At 40.5% G+C, this 22,881-nt stretch overlaps 1 protein-coding gene across 4 annotated transcripts in view; it reads left to right on the forward strand.

Moving 5' to 3' along the window:
• The window catches only part of CNKSR2 (connector enhancer of kinase suppressor of Ras 2), a 376,791-nt gene that overhangs the window by 75,898 nt on the left and 278,012 nt on the right, over window positions 1-22,881 (forward strand). For 3 of the 4 annotated variants that reach the window (XM_048862811.2, XM_048862821.2, XM_048862830.2), the window contains exons 3-4: window positions 2,776-2,978; window positions 19,529-19,616. In XM_048862811.2, the coding sequence (XP_048718768.1) occupies window positions 2,776-2,978; window positions 19,529-19,616 (291 nt within the window). Of the gene's footprint in view, window positions 1-2,775; window positions 3,004-19,528; window positions 19,617-22,881 lie in introns of those variants that run through there. The other variant, XM_048862839.2, reaches the window with a different exon arrangement.

Here is a 22,881-nt window from a genome sequence, read left to right on the forward strand (position 1 = left end):
GGGAGAAACAGCCTGATGCTGGGTCCTGGGCTTGTATGAAGGGAACTGCGACTGCTGGGAACCCTGCAGCTTCCACTCCCTATCTCCCCCAAGCAGTGTCTTCTGTTTGAGAGCTGGGCTCTGCTGGGTCCAGCAGCCCCCTGGTGGTAGCCAGCAGCTATGCAGCCCATTTCTGTGGGGGGAAAGGAAATTTTGCGCAGTGACGCAGAATTCCCCCAGGAGTAATATAATTTATAATACCCTTCAGACACAAGGGTAGGAGATGAAGGTGTTTGGTAACTGGTTCTTCATAATTATTTTTGTCAAAAGTTGGGTTTTTGTGGAAGTAGCAGAAAATGTTGGGTGACCTTATTCTATTAATAGTTGCTGAAAGCCTGTGTGGTCGCATGGGTGTAATGTGGGTAAAAAAGCCAAAAATGGGTGAGAGTTTAAAAATTGGATGGTAAGAGGCCACAAATCTTAGGGATTGACTCTGGTGACATTCTAAAAAATAGGAGCTCTCAAACATGCTTGTAGCTGTTTCCATTGCTTCACAATGACTCGATAGACATTACAGGCTTCGATGTGAGTTTTGAGGTTATTATGTGTGCTACTTGTGGTGTTGTGTGAGTGGTGGTGTTGATTTGCGTGTAGGTTGTGTTATGCTAGGAGAGTTGTGGGGAATGATGGGTATGTGCTGAACTGAGGGACTCTGTGTGTTTGAGTGGTTTCAGAGTAACAGCCATGTTAGTCTGTATTCGCAAAAAGAAAAGGAGTACTTGTGGCACCTTAGAGACTAACCAATTTATTTGAGCATAAGCTTTCGTGAGCTACAGCTCACTTCATCGGCTGCATACCGTGGAAACTGCAGCAGACTTTATATATACACAGATTTCAGAGGAACAGCCGTGTTAGTCTGTATTCGCAAAAAGAAAAGGAGTACTTGTGGCACCTTAGAGACTAACCAATTTATTTGAGCATGAGCTTTTGTGAGCTACAGTAGCTCACGAAAGCTCATGCTCAAATAAATTGGTTAGTCTCTAAGGTGCCACAAGTACTCCTTTTCTATATACACAGAGAATATTCGCTCACTTCATCGGATGCATACCGTGGAAACTGCAGCAGACTTTATATATACACAGAGAATATGAATATTCTCTGTTCATATTCTCTGTGTATATATAAAGTCTGCTGCAGTTTCCACGGTATGCATCCGATGAAGTGAGCTGTAGCTCACGAAAGCTTATGCTCAAATAAATTGGTTAGTCTCTAAGGTGCCACAAGTACTCCTTTTCTTTTTGTGTGTTTGAGGTTATTGTGTATACTGGTTGTGTTGTGCTGGGGGAGTTTTGTGTGTGCTGCATGGCTGTGGCAGTTGGGCACACGGGTGGTAGTTGGGCCAAGTAATGCACTATCAGTGCAGTCTCTGTCATATAGCTATTGAACTGTTGTATGCAAATTAGTTGTAGAGTAAGGGTGGTGACTGGTTGAATTACCTCTGATATCTCAATGGTCTAGGACAGGGATCGGCAACCTTTGGCATGCAGCTCCTCAGGGTAAGCCCCCTGGTGGGCCGGGCTGGTTTGTTTACCTGCAGAGTCCACTGGTTCGGCTGATCGCAGCTCCCACTGGCTGGGGTTCGCTGCTCCAGGCCAATGGGGGCTGCGGGAAGCGGCAGCCAGCACATCCCTCGGCCTGCGCTGCTTCAAGGCATGGGTACATTCCTTACTATAGCTGTGCACCACAGGGGTGAAATTTGTAAAGTCAAAATGGCTGAGAACTTAAAAATATAATGGTAAGAGACTTTGAAAACCCAGTGATGATCCAGCCTGGTGATATTCTGAACAAAAAGAACTCTTGACCATGCTTGTAGCTGCTTCCAATGCTTCACATTGAGTCAACAGGCATTTTAGGCTTCAGAGTGACATTCCTGGATTTGATTGTATAGGTACAGTTAATAACATGAATTTTATATGATAATTATATTTTATTTTATGATGCATTTTTCAGTAATATTTCCATAAAATGGAAGGATTACCAAATATTTGTAATAAATTTATATGACTGTATAATTCAGTGCATATCTGCTGCATATTGGATATTGCATATTGCATAATTTCAGTGTAAGGGGTTGCACAGTACAGGGGACTACAGTACAGAATTTGGCTTTAAAATTGGAATGTAGTTAACAATTCTGTTGAGGTATGAGCTAGAATTGTATTGTGCTCAGTGTTCCATAGTTCTGCTATACTACTAATGGGAGTAAAAAGGAGTAAAAACTCTTTTCACAAAAGTCAGCAAATGTGATTTGGAATGCACCAGGTGAGATTTGGATGTTGTGTAGTATCTTGGTCCCACTGAAAACTAATGGGACTAATTGTAAAGTAAGGTATTGTTCAGGGTGAGTAAAGGTATCAGAATCTGTCCCATAGGCATCAGATCTCTTGGGTAGTAATGCACTGCTTTTATACAGCCACTTTTCAGAGCAGAAGCATGTTTAAAAATTTCTTTTCCAATGGTAGCTCTGATTTTTAAGCACACAGATTTTATACTTTAAAACAGTTAAAAGATTAATTACAGTTTTGCTGTTTTTCCATTTCTATTCTGTATCCTGTAGAAACAGAACATGCCAGGAACAAAAAAACCAAAACCCCACATTAATGAGTAGGCATGTTCCTACCTTAAGTATCAGGAATGGCTAAGTTTCGAAGCATAAGAGCATTATTACTGTTTTTCAGTTCTACATCTTGGCAAAAAGTACTAACTTTCTTTCAATTTTATTTCTTTTAAATGCAGAACTATGGTTTGGAAACAGAAAATCTAAAAACCCTTTCTCACAAGCTAAACGCATCTGCCAAAAATCTGCAGAACTTTATAATTGGGAGGAGGAGGAGTGGTCACTATGATGGCAGGACCAGCCGAAAATTACCAAATGACTTCCTGACCTCTGTGGTGGATCTGATTGGAGCAGCTAAAAGTCTGCTGGCTTGGTTGGACAGGTAAAATCTCCCAAATGTTTCACAGGTAACCAGTTCATGCACACACCCAAAACAAACCTTTTAAAATAATTTTATATTGATTTTAAGTGTAAGCTAAAACCACAAGTTGACTTTAAAGAATGGAAATATGAATTGATTTTTTAAAAAGATGAAGCTTTAGCATGCAGTTTGGACTGCACTCAGCATCATATTTTTAAAAATACTGTAACAGTGGGCTTATCTGGAATTGAATATCAAGGCTAAACTGGATAAGGCAAATTGATGAATTTTTATATTGGTGCAGGGACAAACTTTTAAGTGAACTGTTTAATTCAAACAAGTTCTTTTGATGTTTATTGCACTGGTAAAATTTTTGAACCTATTGGTCATTGTACCAATGTTAATACATAGTTCCACGGTATCTATGTTGCAGTTATGGAATGTCTTTACATGCAGTTATAGAATTATTTACGTGCAGTTATGGAATGTCTTTGAAGCTCTAGAAACAAATAGAACTTTTCAGATCAGCTGCCTTTGATGTTGCGCTCCTAGGATTTGATCAAACTCAGATGACTAGATAGAGAGGCTCCCATTGCAATCAGTGGGAGCTGTATCATGCCCTTATTTTACAATACCATGCAAATATTCAGGACCAGGACTGACCTTCTTACTACATTTTTATGTTCCAATTTTATTCATCATGGCACTGAGACTCTCCAGGTAGTAAAGATGATTATTACAATTTCTCAAGTGGTTAAAATGATTCTGCTTTTAAGTGTATGCCTTTATAAAAACACCTCACAAGTCATTTTATAGTCAACATAAATAGGCTGATTGTCTTGTCTTGATTTGAATATGCAGTTGGTAAAGGGCAATTCATATTTGTGTATTACCAACTGAAGCTGTGATACACTGTAGATTAAGTAAAAAAAAAAAAGTGTGTGTGTGGGGGGGAGGGATACTTTTTTTCTTTTTGTCAGGAAAATTACCTTTGTCCCCTAAAAGACAGAAGTGTTTTGTTTTAAGTGAGATATGTACCTGTCCAGTTTTAAAGAATGTATTCTTCAAAGTCCTGCTTTTGCTGTAGGAACCGTAACTGCCATTGAAGTTTGAAAAGATTGGGCTAAAATTGGAAAACAAATAATGGAAAAGAGACATCTTGCAGTTTAAGGAATAATTTGTTGGTTATGGCGTAAATAACACAGATACTGTGTTTTGCTCTAAGTTTGGCAATATCATAGCAACCAGAATTTTTAAAAAATGGATGCCTAATGTTGGACTTGTAAGTCCATATTCAGGCACCAAGAGGGGTAATGTTTCTTAGTGGACAGAGTACTGAACAGGACTCGGGAGACCTGGATTCTAATCCTGGCTTTGCTGTTAACCTGCTGGGTCACTTTGGGTGAGTCGTTGTGCCTCAGCTACCCTATAAAATATAAATGATACTTACCTGTTTTGTAAAGCACTTTGAGCTCTCCTGATGAAAAGCCATAGGTAAGAGCTGGGTATTATTATTATTATTTATTATTTATTATGTAGTAAGTATAACCTGGTTTATCAAAAGGCAAAGCACCTGGAAGCTCCCATTGACCTGGCAGTTCTGCATTTTTGAAAAGCCAGTTGTTTAGTTAAATGCCTAAATATAGACTTAGGAACCCAACGGAGATACCTATTTTAAAAAGCAGGAAAAGTCTTTTCCTTTAAGAACCATTTTGTTTAAAATATCTTTTGACATATTTTCTGATTTCTGATATCTGCACTTACAAAAGCACATTAATAGTTAAGTCTCTACTGAGAATAACCTCATTGAAGGCACCTTTATTTTTAAAAATTAAACTTCAAACTTACCTGCAATTTCACTAGTTTTAACTTGCCTTTTTAAAATACTTTAGCTCTTCTTTGCTGAGGGTTAAAAGTAAATATTTAGGGCCTAGCACTCTTAAAAAATGTCAATAACGTAAGGCTACAGTTTCCTGCTTACCTGCTGCAGCACATTACAACTTGTACTGTAATTATACATCCTGTTACATACATTTTTAGTGGCAGAAGTGGTGCAAGACTTAAAATGTTTGAGTCCAAAAGACTGTTGGGTGTTATGAAATGGAGGGATTTTTAATTGAAAATGTTTTAAAATAAATTAACTTTTTTATTATTTCTAAAATATAATTGCACTATCTATTGTGAAGTGTCCATCACACTTGTAGTACTATCACAGGCACCTCCTTTCCAATTTGCTGGGGGGTGCTCAACCTCCGGCTTAGCCCCACGCCACGCCTCCACTCCACCCCTTTCCCCAAGTCCCCATTTCCCACCCCACCTCTTTCCACCCCATTCCTCCCCCTCCCCTGAGCAAGCCATGTCCTCGCTGCTCTACCGCCGAGCCTTTTTCCCCGAGGGTGCTCCAACCCCGGAGCACCCACAGAGTTGTCACCTATGACTGTGCTATTGATTGGAGTTTATAATATGGATGTACTACACTTACTGATGGCAAGAGACTCTTAGAAGGTGATGAGATCAGCTGACAGTTGATTTCTCTGCCTCTATAAACATAAACTCTAGATGAAAACACACATGCCCTCATGCTTTTTCTTGAGGAATAATCAGCTTCTAAAATCCAAATTCAACATAATAGTTGCTCCATTTGAGCACTAATGTGTGACATGATATCCAAGGTTGTGTCAAGATTGCATACTTTAGGATTAGACACAAAGCCAAAGCCCCTGATAAGAGTGGGTATGGCCCAGCAATGCATGCCCTGTCATTCTGTACTGAAATTATAATAAGATTATTTATAAAGGCAGCCACATTATATCAGTCATAGATAATACAACAGGCAAACAAAAAATTAAAAGAGAGTTAATAAAATCATCTTAAAAATATAGTTTCCAATTTTACTTTCTGTTACTTGCGCATTTGAGCTCATCTGGAACTGTGGCTGCTCTGCACCTCTGAAAATGGAATCTCAAGGTGTTTCAAATTTCATGGCACTCAGAAATTAGGGCAGCAAAAATGAGAGGCTACTTTTGAAAATGTTGTCTTTAGTACCTGAATGGGGTTTTCTAGAAACAATATTTGAATTTCACTTAATTATACAGTAAACAGATATTTTGAACAGGTATGTAATTTAAACATTCTTGTGTACGTTTTTGTGAAATTTTAAGATTTTTTTCTAGTATATAATAATTTTCATTCAGTAGGTCCATTTTTCCTCTTTCAGATGTCTCAAGGGGGCAGATTAATGGCTATGTATTCTTCCTTCTTAAGAGCATGAATGTCTGGAGATCCATAGGGTTCTGTCACTTCCTGTTAAATGACAACTGGGGGAGATAGAAAGCTTCTTTTACACAGATATGGTTTTGCTACTATTAGTCCTAACAATCAAAGTTGAGCTCCAGACTTTGCTGTTGCAGAGATACTATGATGGTTGGTGCTACCTAAGATAAAATGGACTGAATTTTTCTGTTGAATAGTTCTAGCAGTATTTTTTGATAGGTTCTCTCAGTCGGAGTGTTTTTCTAGTATTTCTTTATGCCTTGAAGACCTGAAGACATTTTCTATATGATGCTTTTATAGCCAGGGTGGCTCAAGTGTCTGACTGCTTCTCATGGCTAGCCTTAGGGAAATCTGCATTTTATATCAAATCTTATTTTTCATGTAACTTCACTATTGTGCTTTCAGTGCCTGAGAGAGATGGGGGGACATTTGTGATTAAGTTGGCATAGACTTGCCCCATATAAAATGAAAGGGAGGCATTGAGGTAAAAGGGTGAGGGTTATTAGCATGCCTCCCCTCTGACAATAGTTTGCAGCCCTGGAGTGATTTGATATATTTCTGTCCTTGGATTCTCGGGTGGCAGCTCTGGCTTACAGCAACTTTTTTCATCTGTGACAAATAAATTAATTAAAAGGAATAATGTGGACACTAACACAGTGATACAAGCCATTGTAACATCCAGACTGGATCACTGGTATGCACATTTACTTGGGGCCACCCTGGAAAAAGCAGCTAGTGGCTCCAGCTGGGTCTAAATGCACCAGCTTGCTTCTTGGGTGGAGAGCACATAAAACTTGAGCTCCATCTCTGCACTAGCAGTTTGTTCACTTCTTAATGCAATTTCAACTTGTTGGTTACAGCCTATAAAGACCTAAATGAGCTGGGCCCAGATATCCTTTTCCCCTATGGTCTGTTGAGACTTGTGATCTATTGGGTTACTCTCACTGTTGGTTCCCAGGGTTGAATTGACCATGGCTGGTATCAGGCCATTCTTTGTGGAGGGTCCATTCCTCTAGAATCTGCTTCTTCCAGTGACTGATCAGCACCAGAGATCAATGAGCATCAGGGAATAGTTTAAAATTTCTATTTTTGCCAACTTTTTAAAGTCTTTTGGTTTACTTAATAGTAGGGATTGGGAGTTTTTGTAGAAGGCTTCCATACCTCCATTTCCAGATGTGTCAGTCTGGCTGTTCTAGGCACTCTGAAAAGTATCAGGGCTCAGGACATTAAGGTGGTTGTGGTTTGCTTACAAGAACACTTTGACTTCCCTCTTTCTCTCACCAAGCCATAGAATTCTCCTCTACTTCTACAAGGGGTGTTGTCCTAATGTTTTATAGTCATGTTTTTGTACTCTTTTCCCTGTTCCTCTGATCTTTTGCCTGTTAGAGCTTTGTTTTCTTTAAAAAAACCATCTTTGGGTACATGTAGATGCCAACTGGCTTGGAATACAGGCCTTGGCAACCAAAGAGCTGCCTTGAATTGCTGCTTTCTATGGGCTTACATCAAGCCCATGGGTCAAATAATACTGCCCCATATGTATGGACGTATTTTTGTTTAAGGAAATATGTTCAGGTATTACAGAATTATTATGTTGTGGCCATTTGGGTATCCCATACAACTACTGTTAAAATCTATCTCAGAGTTACTGTGAGCCATTGATTCTGCAGTCACAGCAACTTATTTTCTCTTGAGATTAATAATATATAGCACTATTATAAATTCTTCTTTTCTGACATGGTAGATTCCTATTTTTTCTGTCTTTTAGGACTGATGCATTCTATCCTGTGGAGGAGAGTCTTCAGTGCTGTGTCTGTCTGTCTGGTACCTAATTACAAAGATCATCTGTTGTATCCCTTGAAATATGTGCTAACTACTTAGGCTAAGCAATATGTTCCACCTTATATTTAGCTGTGACACTGAGTACCTTTCCCAGACCTGAAGAAGAGCATTGTGTAGCTCAAAAGCTTGTCTCTCTCACCAACAGAAGTTGGTTCAATAAAGATATTTGCTCACCCTCCTTGTCTCTCTAAAGATCACCTGTAACAATCCTGTGGAATGTATTTCTCATCATCTCTATTGAATGGCTATTAGCCATAACATGCAGCCTTCAAAAATTGAGGCACTTTTTTTTTAATTGAAAACCTCTCTGAAATAGGGGAGAAGACAGAAAAAAAAAAAACCAATTAGGCACTCGAATCACATTGGCAATGCACTGCTTTGTGTTTCTGGCCATGAAGCAGCAAAGTTTATAGATAACACAGAACTGAAGCAGCCACTGTAATGAGTAGAGCAGTGGTTCTCAAACTTTTGTATTGGTGATCCTTTCACACAGCAAGCCTCTGACTGTGACCCCCCTTATAAATTAAAAATACTTGTTTTATATTTAACACTATTATAAATGCTGGAGGCAAAGCGTTTTAACCTCACAACCCCCTGAGGGGTCATGACCCCCAGTTTGAGAACCACTGGAGTAGAGAGTGCTATTTTACATCTTTTTATTAAAATATGCAAAGGAAAAAATAGAAAAAAGACCTAGGAAAATTGGAACAGTGGCAATAAAAAAAGCTCTGTCGAAAAGAAAATAAACAAAATGGTCAGAAAAAACTGATAAAAGGAATGAAAAAAAGACACAATAAAACATTCACCTTCCAAAAATGAACTGCAAAAAACACAGAGCTGACTGAGACAGTTTAAATATAAGACTGATTACAAATTAAATGGAAAATAAAATTGAGTTTAAAAATTGTTTGTGCGCTGGAGATAAACATACAATTAAGGCAAACTAGAATGGAATCTTATATTGCAGACTGGTTTAGGGAGTGAAAGCTCAGTGAACTGTGGTTATGGCCACACAGTCTCAGTGCATAGCAATTCTATGGTATAAAGCCACTTTGTAAAAATGATACACTAATCTACTGAGTAAGAAGTTAACTGATCATAGCTGCTGACTTTATTGAAAAAGTACGCTTTTATTCCTGCTGGCCATGAAAATTCTGTTCCATCTTCGGAATCCTCGGTAGAATTGTTTACAAAGTTTTGGTTGGGGTTGCTCTTGTATAGCCCCATTGAAAGTACCCTGTAAAAATTAATTGCAGTTGTCTGGTTCCATCTGAACTATTTTTCATTGAGTTCCATATCAAATGTATACAGTTAATCAGTTTTTTCTGTGAGCATCGTAAACTCAACCAGGCTTCTGAGGGTCAAGCTATTGTTGTTTCTATCTCCAGCACCATTTTTAAGGTTCTACAACACAAATTGTACCCTTAGTGGCACCTGTGCACGCCTCACAGTTGGGTCCCTTTGTCCGGAGGCAGTAAGAAAATTGCAGAACAGTGACATCATAGAGGTGCCGCCTGAGAGAACACCCCGGAAGCCCTGACTGTCGAGCAGTGCAGCAGCCTTTAGAGGTCATCTTTTCTTCAGTTGGGACATGGCTAATTCATTGTTCTTGTATTTTGGTCTCTTTTATTCCTTCACACTGCTTCCAATGGGTTCCCCACACTTTCTGTGGTCCATATCTTTGCAGTCCCGCCAGAGGTGCTGGAACAGTTTTTTTTAGCGGGGGTGCTGAGAGCCATTGAACCACACTGTAAACCCTGTATATAACGGAAACCACTTCAAGCCAGGGGGTGCAGCAGCACCCCTTGTTCCAGCACCTATGGGTCTCACCTAAAGTTCTGAAATGAACCCTAGATTTGTGAATCTGAGGACCTCAAACATTAATGTACTTATCCTCACAACAATATTAAGCCCAGTTTACAGATGAGGAACTGAGTCACAGAGACTTTAAGTGACTTGTCCAATGGCACACAGGAAGTGTACAACAGAGCCAGGAACTGAAATCTGAACTGAGTCCCAGTCTAGGCCAGTTCAGTTTCTTAACCAGATCACCATTCTTCCTGCGATAAAGTTTAGCTGTATTCTGATGTGTCAAACAAAAAGGTTGTCTTTGTCTTCATCTAAAATTGGGCAAGGACTCCCAGTTCCTTGGTTATGCCTCTGCACTACTCTGTTTTTTTTTTCCTACATGGGACGCTCCTGCAAAATCAAGGACCTTTCAAGTTTCAATGAAGAGAGTACCTGTTTCTTCAGATCATGTTCTACCTCACATTCCAGCATGGGGAAACTCGATTTTAAAAGATAACATCCACCATTTTAGCTTCCAGAAAAGAGTTGCTCCTGCTCTACATTATAATGCCACCATTTCATGAACACTCTTAATAGAGAATGGTCCTTGTGTGACTTGCAGTAGCACTAAAATAGTTTGTGTGTATGGTCTCTCATCATCTGCCCCCTTTGCTCCACCAGTGATACTAATTTTGATGCTCTGTTTGTCTGCTTTTCCTGCATCCATCTGTATGTTCTGCCACGTTGCCCTCTGTTTGGAATGTCCTCTTAATTCTAGTCCACCAAGCTGCTGTCTTTCTGACAAAGAAACCACTTCTGAAAACCTGTTTTTGTGTGTGTCTCAACAGAACGTGGTCCGGTAAAAGATACTATCTCTCCCACATTGTCTCTCACGTATTTTCTGTTATCCAGAATGAGTCAATATAATAAACTGTAAAGAAAATTCCTAATTACTACTGTATCTGGGCTTCCCAATACACTTCTGTATTCTGTCTTGTTTAGGTTGTAAATTTTTTGGGGGTCGGAGCTGTCTGTATGCTGTGTCTTATGCAGAGCTGAGAGTAGGGTTGCCAACTTTATACTCGCACAAAACCGAACACCTTTGGTCCGCTCCCTGCCCTGCCCCTCCTCTGAGACCCCACCTCTTCTCTGAGGCCCCATCCCCGCTCACTCCATCTCCCCTCCCTCTGTTGCTCGCTCTCCCCATCCTTACTCACTTGCTCATTTTCACCAGGCTGGCTAGGGGGCTGGGGTGTGGGAGGGGGTGTGGGCTCCAGGGTGGAGCCAGAAATGAGGAGCTCAGAGTGCAGGAGGGGTCTCCAGGCTGGGGCAGGGAATTGGGATTTGAGAGGGGGTGAGGGCTCCAGCTGGGAGTATGGGCTCTGGTGAGGGGCCAGAGATGAGGGATTTGGGGTGCAGGAGGGGGTTCTGGGCTGGGACTAAGGGGTTTGGAGGACAGGACGGGGATCAGGGCTGGGGAAGGGTGTTGAGGCACAGGAGGGGGAGTGCGGGCTCTGGCTGGGGGTGCAGGCTGTGGGGTGGGGTTGGGGGGTTTGGGGTGCAGGAGGGTGCTCCAGGTTAGGATTGAGGGATTTGGACGGCAGGAGGGAGATCAGGGATGGGGCTGTGGTAGGGGGTTGGGGCCTGGGAGAGAGTCAGGGGTGCAGGCTCTGGGTGGCGCTTACCTCAAGTAGCTCCTGGAAGCAGTGGCATGTCTATCCTCTGGCTCCTACGTGGAGGTGCGGCCAGGTGGCTCTGCGCGCTGCCCCATCTGCAGGCGCTGCCCCTGTGGCTCCAATTGGCTGTGGTTCCTGGTCAATAGGAGCTGCACAGGCAGTACTTGGGGCAGGGACAGCGTGCGGAAGCCCCCTGCTTGCGCCTCTGCATAGGAGCGGAGGGGTCATGCTTCCCGCGAACTGCCTGGCACGGAGGCTAGCAGTGCCGCCAACTGGACAGTCAGTGGCCCGGTCTGCGGTGCTGACTGGAGCCACCAGGATCCCTTTTTTGACTGGGTGTTCTGGTCGAAAACCGGACACTTGGTCACCCTAGCTGAGAGGAACGTTATGGGCTCTTAATAAATAATGAATGATGTCTATGTAATCTATGAAGTGTTTGTATTTGGAGAGTTGGATTGGGAAAGGACCGATCTCAAAACTCTACGGGATTCTTCATCGAAGCCTCGTGTACCATAATGTAGCAGAGAAATGTTCATTTAAGAATTGAAGAAAATTTAGTTGATATTTTGTGCAGTAACCACCACAGTATTTTCACAAGGGTGTTAATTGTGTATTAGGTATTTCTACAGGGAACATTGGATTTCTTAGTGTGCTGTTTGTCCTAGCCACGTGCGGACTGGCAGGGCCAGCCCACAACATTTTGGCACCTGAGGTGGGGAGCTCAAATGATGCCCCCATGCCACCTCGCTTGGGCCAAAACTTTGAAACGCTGGGTCCTAGTGGCGCCCCCCCACAGTCTGGCACCTGAGGCAGCCACCTCAGTTCGCCTCATGGTAAGGCCAGCCCTGTGGATTGTTACTCAATCTGTCTTTCACAGCTGCTGAACCGTAACATGATCCATGTTTTCTCCCCAGTACTGGCCACAGCTTGCATATCAAATGCTTAAACTACTGCTACAATGTACATTAAACATTATGAAATGGGAACAAAAACATTTTGTGGTGGTGAGATGTTTTTTTCCAACCAGTCAGTCTGGTGCTTAGAGAAGAATTAACAGGCTGAGATACCCACTAGTTTGACAATTTAGCATCCCGGTGTCTTATATGTGAAAAAGCAGACTAAAAAAGTCAGTTAGAAGCCCTACTCTTCCTACCTATGTTTAATAAGGAGAAAAAGGTGGTAATCTACAGTAGCAGGCTGATGAATGTTGTCTTTCGCGAAAAGTAGGAGTTCTTAAATTTCACACCAAGAAGGTAGATTAAGGAAATTAATTCCTCTGAGGTGCAAGAGACTGTGACCTCAACTGAGCAAAGCTACTCCTCAAAGCACTTAAACACATACTTAAGTCCTGTTGTAATGGGATGTAAGTATGTGCCTAAAATTAAGTGCATTGCTGAATAGATATGGACAGCTGAATCGGGACCTATAAGCCTTCCTGCTCTCAGCTGTGTATGGTGGTACCCTGGAACGCAATTTAGGATTCCTATTTATATGTCCAGTACAGCATGTGCTGATTCACCCATTGCCGTTCAAATACAGAAGTGTCTTAGTGTTCAGCTTTAGTAAATTCTTTGAATGCTTTGGATTGCAGTAATTTCACTGTAGAATTCACCTTTCACTAAGAAATTGTTCTCTTTTTGCCACTGTGCTATGTTCAGTAAGACTATTTTGTGTGCATTTTATAGCACTTAAAAATAGTTGGATTTCTTTCTCTCATTGTTTTCAGTCAATGAACCTTACCCACAATGTGGTTGGTTTTTAGTTGCAGAGGAAAAGGTAATAACAGGTATGCATTGCCTGGAAGTATGGTGCCTAACGTGTTCCCAGTCACCAAAATGTGTTAAACCAATAACTCATACTTTGAAAGTACCAATCCCCTTCACTTTGTGCTGTGATTTTGTACAACCTTGTGAGCCATGTTTGGTTGTTTGTTGTCCTGACAGTTGTTTAGTATTCCATGAGGTGAAAAAACAATTAATTGTGTCTATAAATAGATAAAAAAAATGAATCTATGTGCTTTTCTGTCAGTTTTTCAGTTTGTTGTCCATGGGCCTTATATTCCCTTTATTTACTCCCCTTTATATTTGTTTGAATTGGGGTAATGAACATATCAATAAAATTGTTACGCACTTACACCTGTTAGTGCCACAGGAGCAGCTGCAAATGTTTAACAAAGGATTAATTTAAAAGTTTCTTTTATTCAATGTAAAGTTCATTGGATTTCCTGCTTATAGTGAATTAAACAGTCCAATTACAAGTGCAAGTAAAACATGGTATATGACAGTCTACCACCATGATTCTTAGATGGGATACTGACACAGTTACATGTACTACAATGCAAACTACTATGTTTTTCTTCGTTTGTTTGGGGTTTTGTTTGCCTTGCCTCTCCTCTCTGAGGGTTGAATTATGATACAGACTGGATTATCCTGAAATTTTTTATGCTAGAAGAAACTCTCAAAATGGGTTCTGGTTATTAAGTTTAAGTTCTTTTGCACACTTGTCCTCCTTGATCTGATTCTAAGATAAGAATGAGGTTAACTCTAGGCATCACGTTACTTCTACTCTGATAAAAGTGTTTGTTTCTATTGTCAGTAGTGGAACTTAGTTACTGCATTTGTTAACGTTTTTGTTAATAAGACATTTAGGTCATACAAATACAAATTGTGTTAAGTGATGCATTTATTTACAAACACTTTCATTTTCAGAACTACAGCTCAGAGTAGGGGTTACCAGTACTTTGCCTCGACCAAGTCAAATCAAACAGAAGGTGGAGGATAAATGTGAATGTGTCTGATTATGATATTGAAAGATGTATGGTCTGGAAGTACCAAGTTTATGCATCCTCATGGATACAAAGGAACCATTGTTCTTTTAGTGTTCTGTCTTTTAGTTTTTAATGTACTCTTGAACTATAATTTTCATTTGTTTGCAATCATTGGTTACATATGGCTGTTGAGAAGAATAATCTATAACATACAGAACAGTAACATGAGACTAAACCATTGTTACTTAAGATGCATTCTTTTAGCTGATTCTTCTCCCAGTTCTGCAGTGTGAATTTAATAGTGAACTTATCAACTTTTTAAAATTCCTAAAAGGTTGTGATATCACTAGTGATTTAATGAAAGTCCCAATTAAAAACAAACAAACCTTCTATGGCTCTTGTTTTTATTTACTTTGTCAAACAGCAGTTAGAAAAAACTATTAATCTAAAAAGGCTGACAGAGAGAGTAGATAGGAAATGCTGGGGAGGCCAGTGGGAGGAAATCAATAGGATTTATAGCACTTCTTGCATTATTGCCACATTTTTTGTGGATGTTGCAGAGGAAGGGAATCTTCAGAAAGGTTTTGAATGGACAAAGCATAACTTTATGAAAGACTGGGAAAGAGAGGGTATTCCACACATATAGAGACAAACATGGAAAAAGTTCTAGGGATGGCTATGGGAGAGGAGGGTAAATGGGGCATGAAGGCTGACGTCACTTCTAAAAGTGAGCGAATGTAATAGGGCCCCAATCCAGCACAGCATTTGAGCATGTGTATAACTTTAAAGATGTGACAAGTCAGACTAGTCACATCCTTGAAATGATATACATACTTAAGTGCTTTCCTGGATCGGTGTCTTAAATGCTAGCTGAGAGTGGTAGGTCAGAGGAAAGTAGAGTAGTTTGCTTTTGAAGGAAGAGGGCAGAAGTTGAAACTTTATAGAGTTGGCTGGGGACTTAAAAGAAGTAGGGAGGATGTGTTCTGACTGGGTGTGGAATGCCTTTTTACCTGTTGCATTTTTGATGGATTCAAATGGCATTATCACACGTGTCAGGAGGTTGTTGTGATAATCAATCACAAGGTTATCAAGATGTAACAGTTATGTGCTGCTATTTAGGTTTGGTCTGTCCTGTCTGGAAATAAATTGATAATTTTAATATAATGTAAAACAGTGTTACACGCCTTACTGTCAAGGTGGACATTTTATTAATGAAAACAGGATTTTATGTGTTAAATTGAGGCTTCAAATTGTGTCCATCATGGAGTTTGGCCAGTGATTCTATACTAAACATCCTAGATGAAATTTTCAAAATTTATTTAGAAGTGGAAGTCTCATTGAAATTCAATGTTTGAAAATGAGATTAGCCTCACCCACCTTGTTTCTCACCATTTTTTGTTGATTTTAGCTGCTGGAATGAGACAATTGCTTACTAGTTTCCTGCCTCCCCTGCCCCAAAATCCACTTACCCTTACCATTGTTACTAGTTTCACTTTGTATTTTCAGTGTCCGTTTTCTCATTTTTGTTTTTAGGTTCCATTTGTTTTTGTTAACTTACATTTGCAGTCCATGTGCCATTTTTTTGTTCTTTAATTTGAGTTAAACCCAATTTATTTGGGTATTTTCAATGTTCTTCATTAAGAACAATGCTCATAAAGGCTTCATTGTTGTCTTTATGAACTGTGTAACCTAACGAATAGTAAAACTATGAGAGATCATGCTGCGTTAGAACCAAAAGCCTACCATAGAATTTTGTTTGGAAAAATGCTAGAGGCTTTGAGCCATCAAATAGATTCCAGCTGTGTAATTTGAAGATCAAATTGTAATAACATCCAAACATAAAGTAAAATAATACCATTTGTGGCTTGAACCCATTCGTTCTAAATAATGGTGAGAGTCATAAATGAGTATCATCTTTTTAAATCATTGCTTTAGAAGGGTTTTCTCATCTTAACAGTGGCAATTGTGAATGAAAATAAATACAAATATTTGTGACCCTTTTGGATACAATAGTCTTGTTTTAAGAGATTATAGTTCATAACTGAAGAGTTAATTCAGGTTTCAAACATATAATAAGTTCATATTTTTATTGTAATTTGGCTAAGGTAGGTGGGGTGTGTGTGTGTGTTAGGTAGACTTTGTATACTGTACACATGTTGTTGTAGTGTGTGTATATATAAAAGCTGCATGTAAACAGTGATTGTAGCATTTGACAAGTTGCTTTTGTCAAGCACCCTTGAACTCCTGACATGCACTCTGTCCACTAATCCATCACTTTCAGGACTGCTTCTAGTTTTCCTAGCCTCTGCACAGCTTCTACCAACCATACTTCCATTATAAAAAGAACACACTGCCAGAGGAATATTACCTTCCTCCATCTAATATATGGAATTTCCTCCCCCAGAATTACATCAAATTGAGGTGCATATTCAGTTCTGACAAATTGTATCTTGTGACCTATGAGGGCTAGAATGGGAGTTTTAAACCATTAGAAAGGGGAGGAGATTCCGTTTTTCTGTTGGGAAACACCGCTAGTTCTTCAGAAAGTTCCAGGATAGCTGACTTAAAAATTGCAATATTATAGCACATGGAGAAACTATTGTAGAAACCTATAAGAACTATCTAAAATATACTAGTTATGATGACTCTTGTCTACAGAGCTTTTTATTACTGAACTCATGGTTACTGGACTTTGGCTGGCTTTGCAGTAGGAAAAATATCAACAAAAATGGTAAAACTCTAAACATTTCCTGTAAAGTATGTGACATACAGAAGATACATGATGACATAATATAAAGTTTTTATTGATATTCATTTTGGGGTGGCTGAATTACTTACATGAGTGGACTCTGAGCTTATCTCAAATGAGTGGCAATAATACCTTTATATCACAGCATCATGTTTTTTTTATACTTGTTCTTTCAGTGTTTTGTGTGTGTGTGAGAGAGAGAGAGAGAGAGAGAGAGAGAGAGAGAGATTCAACTGATCAGGACATACAGGTGAATGAACAACACACAAGGGATGGATTTTAAGCATCAGGAAATAATGTTGTTCAACATTGGAGGGAAACACTTCCCGCTCCCACATAGTAGGCATTTATCCATGGCAGTGTTCCGGAGTCCCACTAAACAACCAGTAACTCGATGTAGACCCACCTAGGCCCACCCCTTGGATTCAGCTCATTTCTGAATCCTCCCCACCTTTTCCCACATGGAGGGATATAGAAGTTGCCAAAAGAGGATATCAGCCTGCAAGAACTTCAGGTCTCCTTTTTTCCTATTGGCAAAACCATAAACACCAACTCTGTGGGTGCTCCAGGGCTGGAGCATTCATGGGGGAAAAAAAATGGTGGGCAGCCCCCCTGTCAGTACCTCCACCTTCCCCCAGCGCCTCCCACCTGCTGCGGATCAGCTGTTCCGCAGCATGCAGGAGGTGCTGGGGGAAGGGGGCAGGAGCGAGGGCAGGGCATGCTTGGGGGAGGGGTGGAATGGGACAGGAAGAGGAAGACAGAGGTGGTGCGGGGGCAGGGCAGGGTAGGAGTGGGGCCTTGGGGAAAAGGGTGGAGTGGGGACAGGGTAGGGGTGGGGACTTGGGGGAAGGGGTGGAATGGGGGCAGGGCCTGTGGTGGAGCCGGGGGGGGAGCACCTCCCAGCACATTAGAAAGTTGGTGCCTATGGGCAAAAGGACCACCAGCATGATATTTACCTTTTGGAGCTGGTCCCTTTTAGCCTTTACCATAGTGGACACTGGCCACAAGTTAAACACTCTTACTTTGCTAATATTGAACATTAAGACTTATTGTTATAACCTAACTGTGTCTGAATGATGCTGTGAGGAAGGCAAAAAACTCCATGATACCTCTTACCAGTTTTGTCCAAAGGGAAAAAACTTTCCTGATACTGAAACAGGTGATCAGTCAGACCTGTAGCATCCTAAAAAACATGGCACGAACACTGCAACAAAGGGGAGGGAGAGTGGGGAAGCTAGTCAGAGCAAGACATTTTTGAAAAGCCTACAGGAGTTTAACTAGGTGGTGGGGGCCATGAGAGCCAATTGGTTAGCTTGTTCACCCATCCCCAGCCAGTGGTTAGGTGATGGGCCCAAAGTGGGGGCGTCTATGGCCCACATACCTACAAGCACTGCATCCATCCCAGGCAGTCCATTGAACATTCCTTCCCAGTTGATTGTGGACAGATACCATCCATGTAAAACTGTCAATGTGCCCAAATCCTCATTAGCAACATGCCTACTGTTAAAATCTTGGACTTGTCCTATAGAGACTTTCAGTCCTGCCAAAGAGTATGATAGTTTGTTTAAAATGGAAAAGAGACATAAGTGCTAGACTAAGATAACTTGAGACCAAGTCTGTATTTGAATGTAGTTCTTCAATAGTGAAAGGCGAGGACTGCTGTCCTCAGAAAATGTATCTTTAGTAATATTTTAAAATTCTTATAACAAAACCCCTGGGATTGAAAGATCCTGGCTCCAAATCAACCTTTACCTCTGCTTCTTAGAAAGTCTATTCTGATTCTGAGCTTTCGTGAGCTACAGCTCATGAGCTGTAGCTCACGAAAGCTTATGCTCAAATAAATTGGTTAGTCTCTAAGGTGCCACAAGTACTCCTTTTCTTTTTGCGAATACAGACTAACACGGCTGTTACTCTGAAATCTATTCTGATTGTGACTGTTTTGCCCTTTTTAGAAGCCGACCTAAGGGCTTGACCCAGAGTATTTCTATTGACTTCCCTGGGCTTTAGTTCAGACCCTAAGACACTCAGTACATTAGCCAAATGTATTAATGACTGTATTCATACCTGGGCACCAGCTGTACAACATATGGAAACAATAGCTTTTCTTTTCTCAGTAACTGTGCGCTTAGACTACCTCAAAAGACATGCCCCTGTATACCTGGGACTCGTATGGTAAAGTGGAGGCAGTTTCAGAAAGAAGCTACAGGGTTTTGAGGAGATGATGCCTCTATGATTAGAACTTCTCTCAAAATGATTTAAAAAATCCTGAAAAGCCAAGAAGACAGTTGAAGTAGCCATTTTCTAAAACTATGTTCTGGTACATACATCAGAAATATTGAAAATCCATTGTTAGCATTGTATTATTCTGTCCTGTTAAGAATTAGTATTAAAGCAATCTGTGTTTAAAGTGCATTATGTGCCACTGAAGCGGGGAAAAAATCATCTTCCCTATGAACATTCTTTCTTTTTCTTTTTTTAGATCACCTTTTGCTGCTGTGACAGATTACTCAGTAACGAGAAATAATGTCATACAGCTCTGCCTGGAATTAACAACAATTGTACAACAGGTATGAGACTATACACTTATTCTCATTTGAATTTATTGTTGCCTATTTAATGGTAAGTGGCCCTTTGCAACTAAATTGAATCATTTTATGTCACCCATTTTTCTGTGTCCAGTTACAGCATAAAAGGAAAACGGTTGTGTTAGTAAAAAACTTTTTAGAAATGTCTGTTTCAATATCTGCATAACTTTGATTTTGGCTGTCCTATGCTTGTACTTCTCTCCTGTGTTGCAATGCTGATCTTTATTGTGAATTCCTTAGTCTATATAATTGTCAAGTTGAAAATTCCTATTTGATATTGTATTTTACTTGTAATAGTTTCTCACTTATTTTTCATTAAATGGAGTAGTTCAGAAGATCTCTTTGTATTACTCTGCATTTGTGCAGTCACCTTCATTTTTGCACAATTCATAATACCTAGAATCTTCTGCAGATAGTGTATATTTTCTAATCTGTCTAAAATGTTATATATTAGTTTTCTTAAATTCGGACTTCAAGAGAGCCACAAGCAGTTACTTAGTCTTTTGCTTAAAGGTCTGACTTCACTTTCCCGAAATAGAAGGGAAAATTGCTTGCATTCTGAGGGTGTATATAACCTAGAACCTTCCCCAGTTTCCATAATTTTGGGGGGATTTACTGATGAAAAGTTCTATAGAACAATAATACCGTTGTGTGTCTGCAGTTTGGACCTGTCCCCACTCTTGGCTATCCTTCTTCCGGTAAAAGTGAAAAGCAACTTTTGTTATAGTCCAAACCAATGTTGGCACCCACTCCATTAGATGGATTAATGCTAGAAATTAAAGTAGTTCTCTTCAGCTGAGTCATATACCTTTGATTCGAACAGCCCAAAGATCTGTCCTGGTGTTTTCCAGTGCCCCTATGATTAACGTGGCTGTAATCAATTGCCTTTAAATCTTGTTAATTATATAGGTTTAGTTAATACCCCTGTTTGTTATCTAATTTTTGAGGGGCCAGTTGTGAATTCCCATTCAACAGTGAATTAATTTTATAGGCTATCCAGAGAGTCTACCCTATTTTATCTCATGATGTTTTTGTTTCTTAAAAATGCAAAGCTGAGGGACTGCTTATTTGTTAGTTATGATTCCTGACTGGAGAATAGATGGCGTGAGGGATTAGATAATAAATTCTGTATTTTGGATGGATTATTTTTAAATGAAAGGATGGTTTTGTTTGCTTCGGAATATTTTAGTCCTTATGAATTGTTATTCATTTCTATGAACCTGTGGTGCCCCTTGCTTTTTGATTTGACCTGTGCAAACCCAGTAGAATTCAGCTTGCAGTGGTGTATTGACAAAATCAAACCTGTAGTTTAGGTCTGAGGGTTTTATTGAAGGCTAGAGTTGTACCTTCAGGCATGTTGGAAGTTAGAGCTGAACAAACTCAAAACCACAAGAGCTCAATCAAAGCTTTAATCGTTCCTGCCCCACAAATTACTCCATATCTACTAACCCCCCACTCACACACTGATCTTATTTATTATTAGTGTTCTCAAGGTGGAGTGCTGGTCGCTGCTTCTCTGGGCTTGGCCTATTCCTGGTGATTAATAGGTACCAGTTAACTGCCCCTCCCATCGTCTATTTTTTGGTGGGGACAAGAGACTCAAAAGATTCCCACTGACCAAAAATGTTCAGTTTTTCAATGGAGGTTGGGAGGCATCCTGGTTTCTCTTTCCCCCCCTCTCCTACTGCTTTCCAGTAAAAAGTGGGAGGGAGACTGACTTGCCTGTTGCAGTAGGCTATGCTCTAAGGCCAGGGATAGAATCATAGAAGATTAGGGTTGGAAGAGACCTCAGGAGGTTATCTACTCCAATCCCCTACTCAAAGCAGGACAAACACCAACTAAATCATCCCAGCCAGGGCTTTGTCAAGCTGGGCCTTAAAAACCTCTAAGGATGGAGATTCCACCACCTCTCTATGTAAACCATTCCAGTGCTTCACCACCCTCCTAGTGAAATAGTGTTTCCTAATATCCAACCTACACCTCCCCCACTTCAATTTGAGACCATTGTTCCTTGTTCTGTCATCTGCCACCACTGAGAAGAGCCAAGCTCCATCCTCTTTGGAACCCCCCTTCAGGTAGTTGAAGACTGCTATCAAATCCCCCCTCACTCTTCTCTTCCTCAGACTAAACAAGCCCAGTTCCCCCAGTCTTTCCCCGTAAGTCATGTGCCCCAGCTTTCTAATCATTGTCTTGGCTCTCTGCTGGACTCTCTCCAATTTGTCCACATCTTTTCTGTAGTGGGGGGCCCAAAACTAGATGCAGTCGTCCAGAAGTGGCCTCACCAGTGCTGAATAGAGGGGAATAATCACTTCCCTCGATCTGCTGGCAATGCTCCTACTAATGCAGCCCAATATGTTGTTAGTCTTCTTGGCAACAAGGACACACTGCTGACTCATATAGAAACTATGGGCTTCATTTCCTATTGCCAGAGAATACCTAATTACCGTGCCAAGCCTTACTGGACTCTACTTACTCAAAGTAATGCAGGGCTTCTGCAGTAGAAGGGGGTTGGTTTTTCTCTCATGTCCATATGGGAAGTTGTGGGAGGGGGAGGTCAGACAACTTTCCTTACCACCCAGAAGGCAGTGCCCCGTCTGCTTGCTCACCAAAATGAAGGAAGAGGGCAGCTGTCAAGAAATGGAGTGTTGAGGCATGGTGGGAGGGAGGTGGGCCAGCCAATTGGCTGGTTTGGGGCACAGAACTTTTGTGAGATTTCACCATTGTGAAAACCAGCCATTTGAATGGCTTTATTCGTTTGCTATGAACTTTTTGCCCAGCTTGGTTTGACTTATCTTTGTATCTTGTGCAACAAATATGTCTTGCCTTGGTTGTATAATAAATTCTTTTTACTTCTTTTTTTAAAGTCAGTAATTTTACAATTCCAGAATTTGATTGAGTTTGCATTTCATTTGGCTAAGAGAAGAACTAAGCACTCTAGTTGGTTTCTTTGTGGTTTAAAGTATGTGTTTGTCCTACAAAACTTATTAGAGCCCTTCTTGTGCTTTGCGAAAAGGGCCATACCTCAGAGGATGGCTGTGTGGGCATCTCTTGCCAAAGTTGCACCTGTCACTATCTGTAGTCATGGCTGTAGGTCAGGAGTAGTCAATTATATTTTTGTCAAGGTCCATATTTCTTGGACAAGGTATAGTCAACGTCCAGATTCCAGAGAAAATAATAAAAAATAAGAATAATGATTACAATAGGTAAATAAAAAGATTTCAGGGTCTGTTCCAAAGTGTCTGATGGT

The sequence above is a fragment of the Caretta caretta genome, chromosome 1, assembly GCF_965140235.1.
Source record: "Caretta caretta isolate rCarCar2 chromosome 1, rCarCar1.hap1, whole genome shotgun sequence".
Lineage (NCBI taxonomy): Eukaryota > Metazoa > Chordata > Testudines > Cheloniidae > Caretta > Caretta caretta.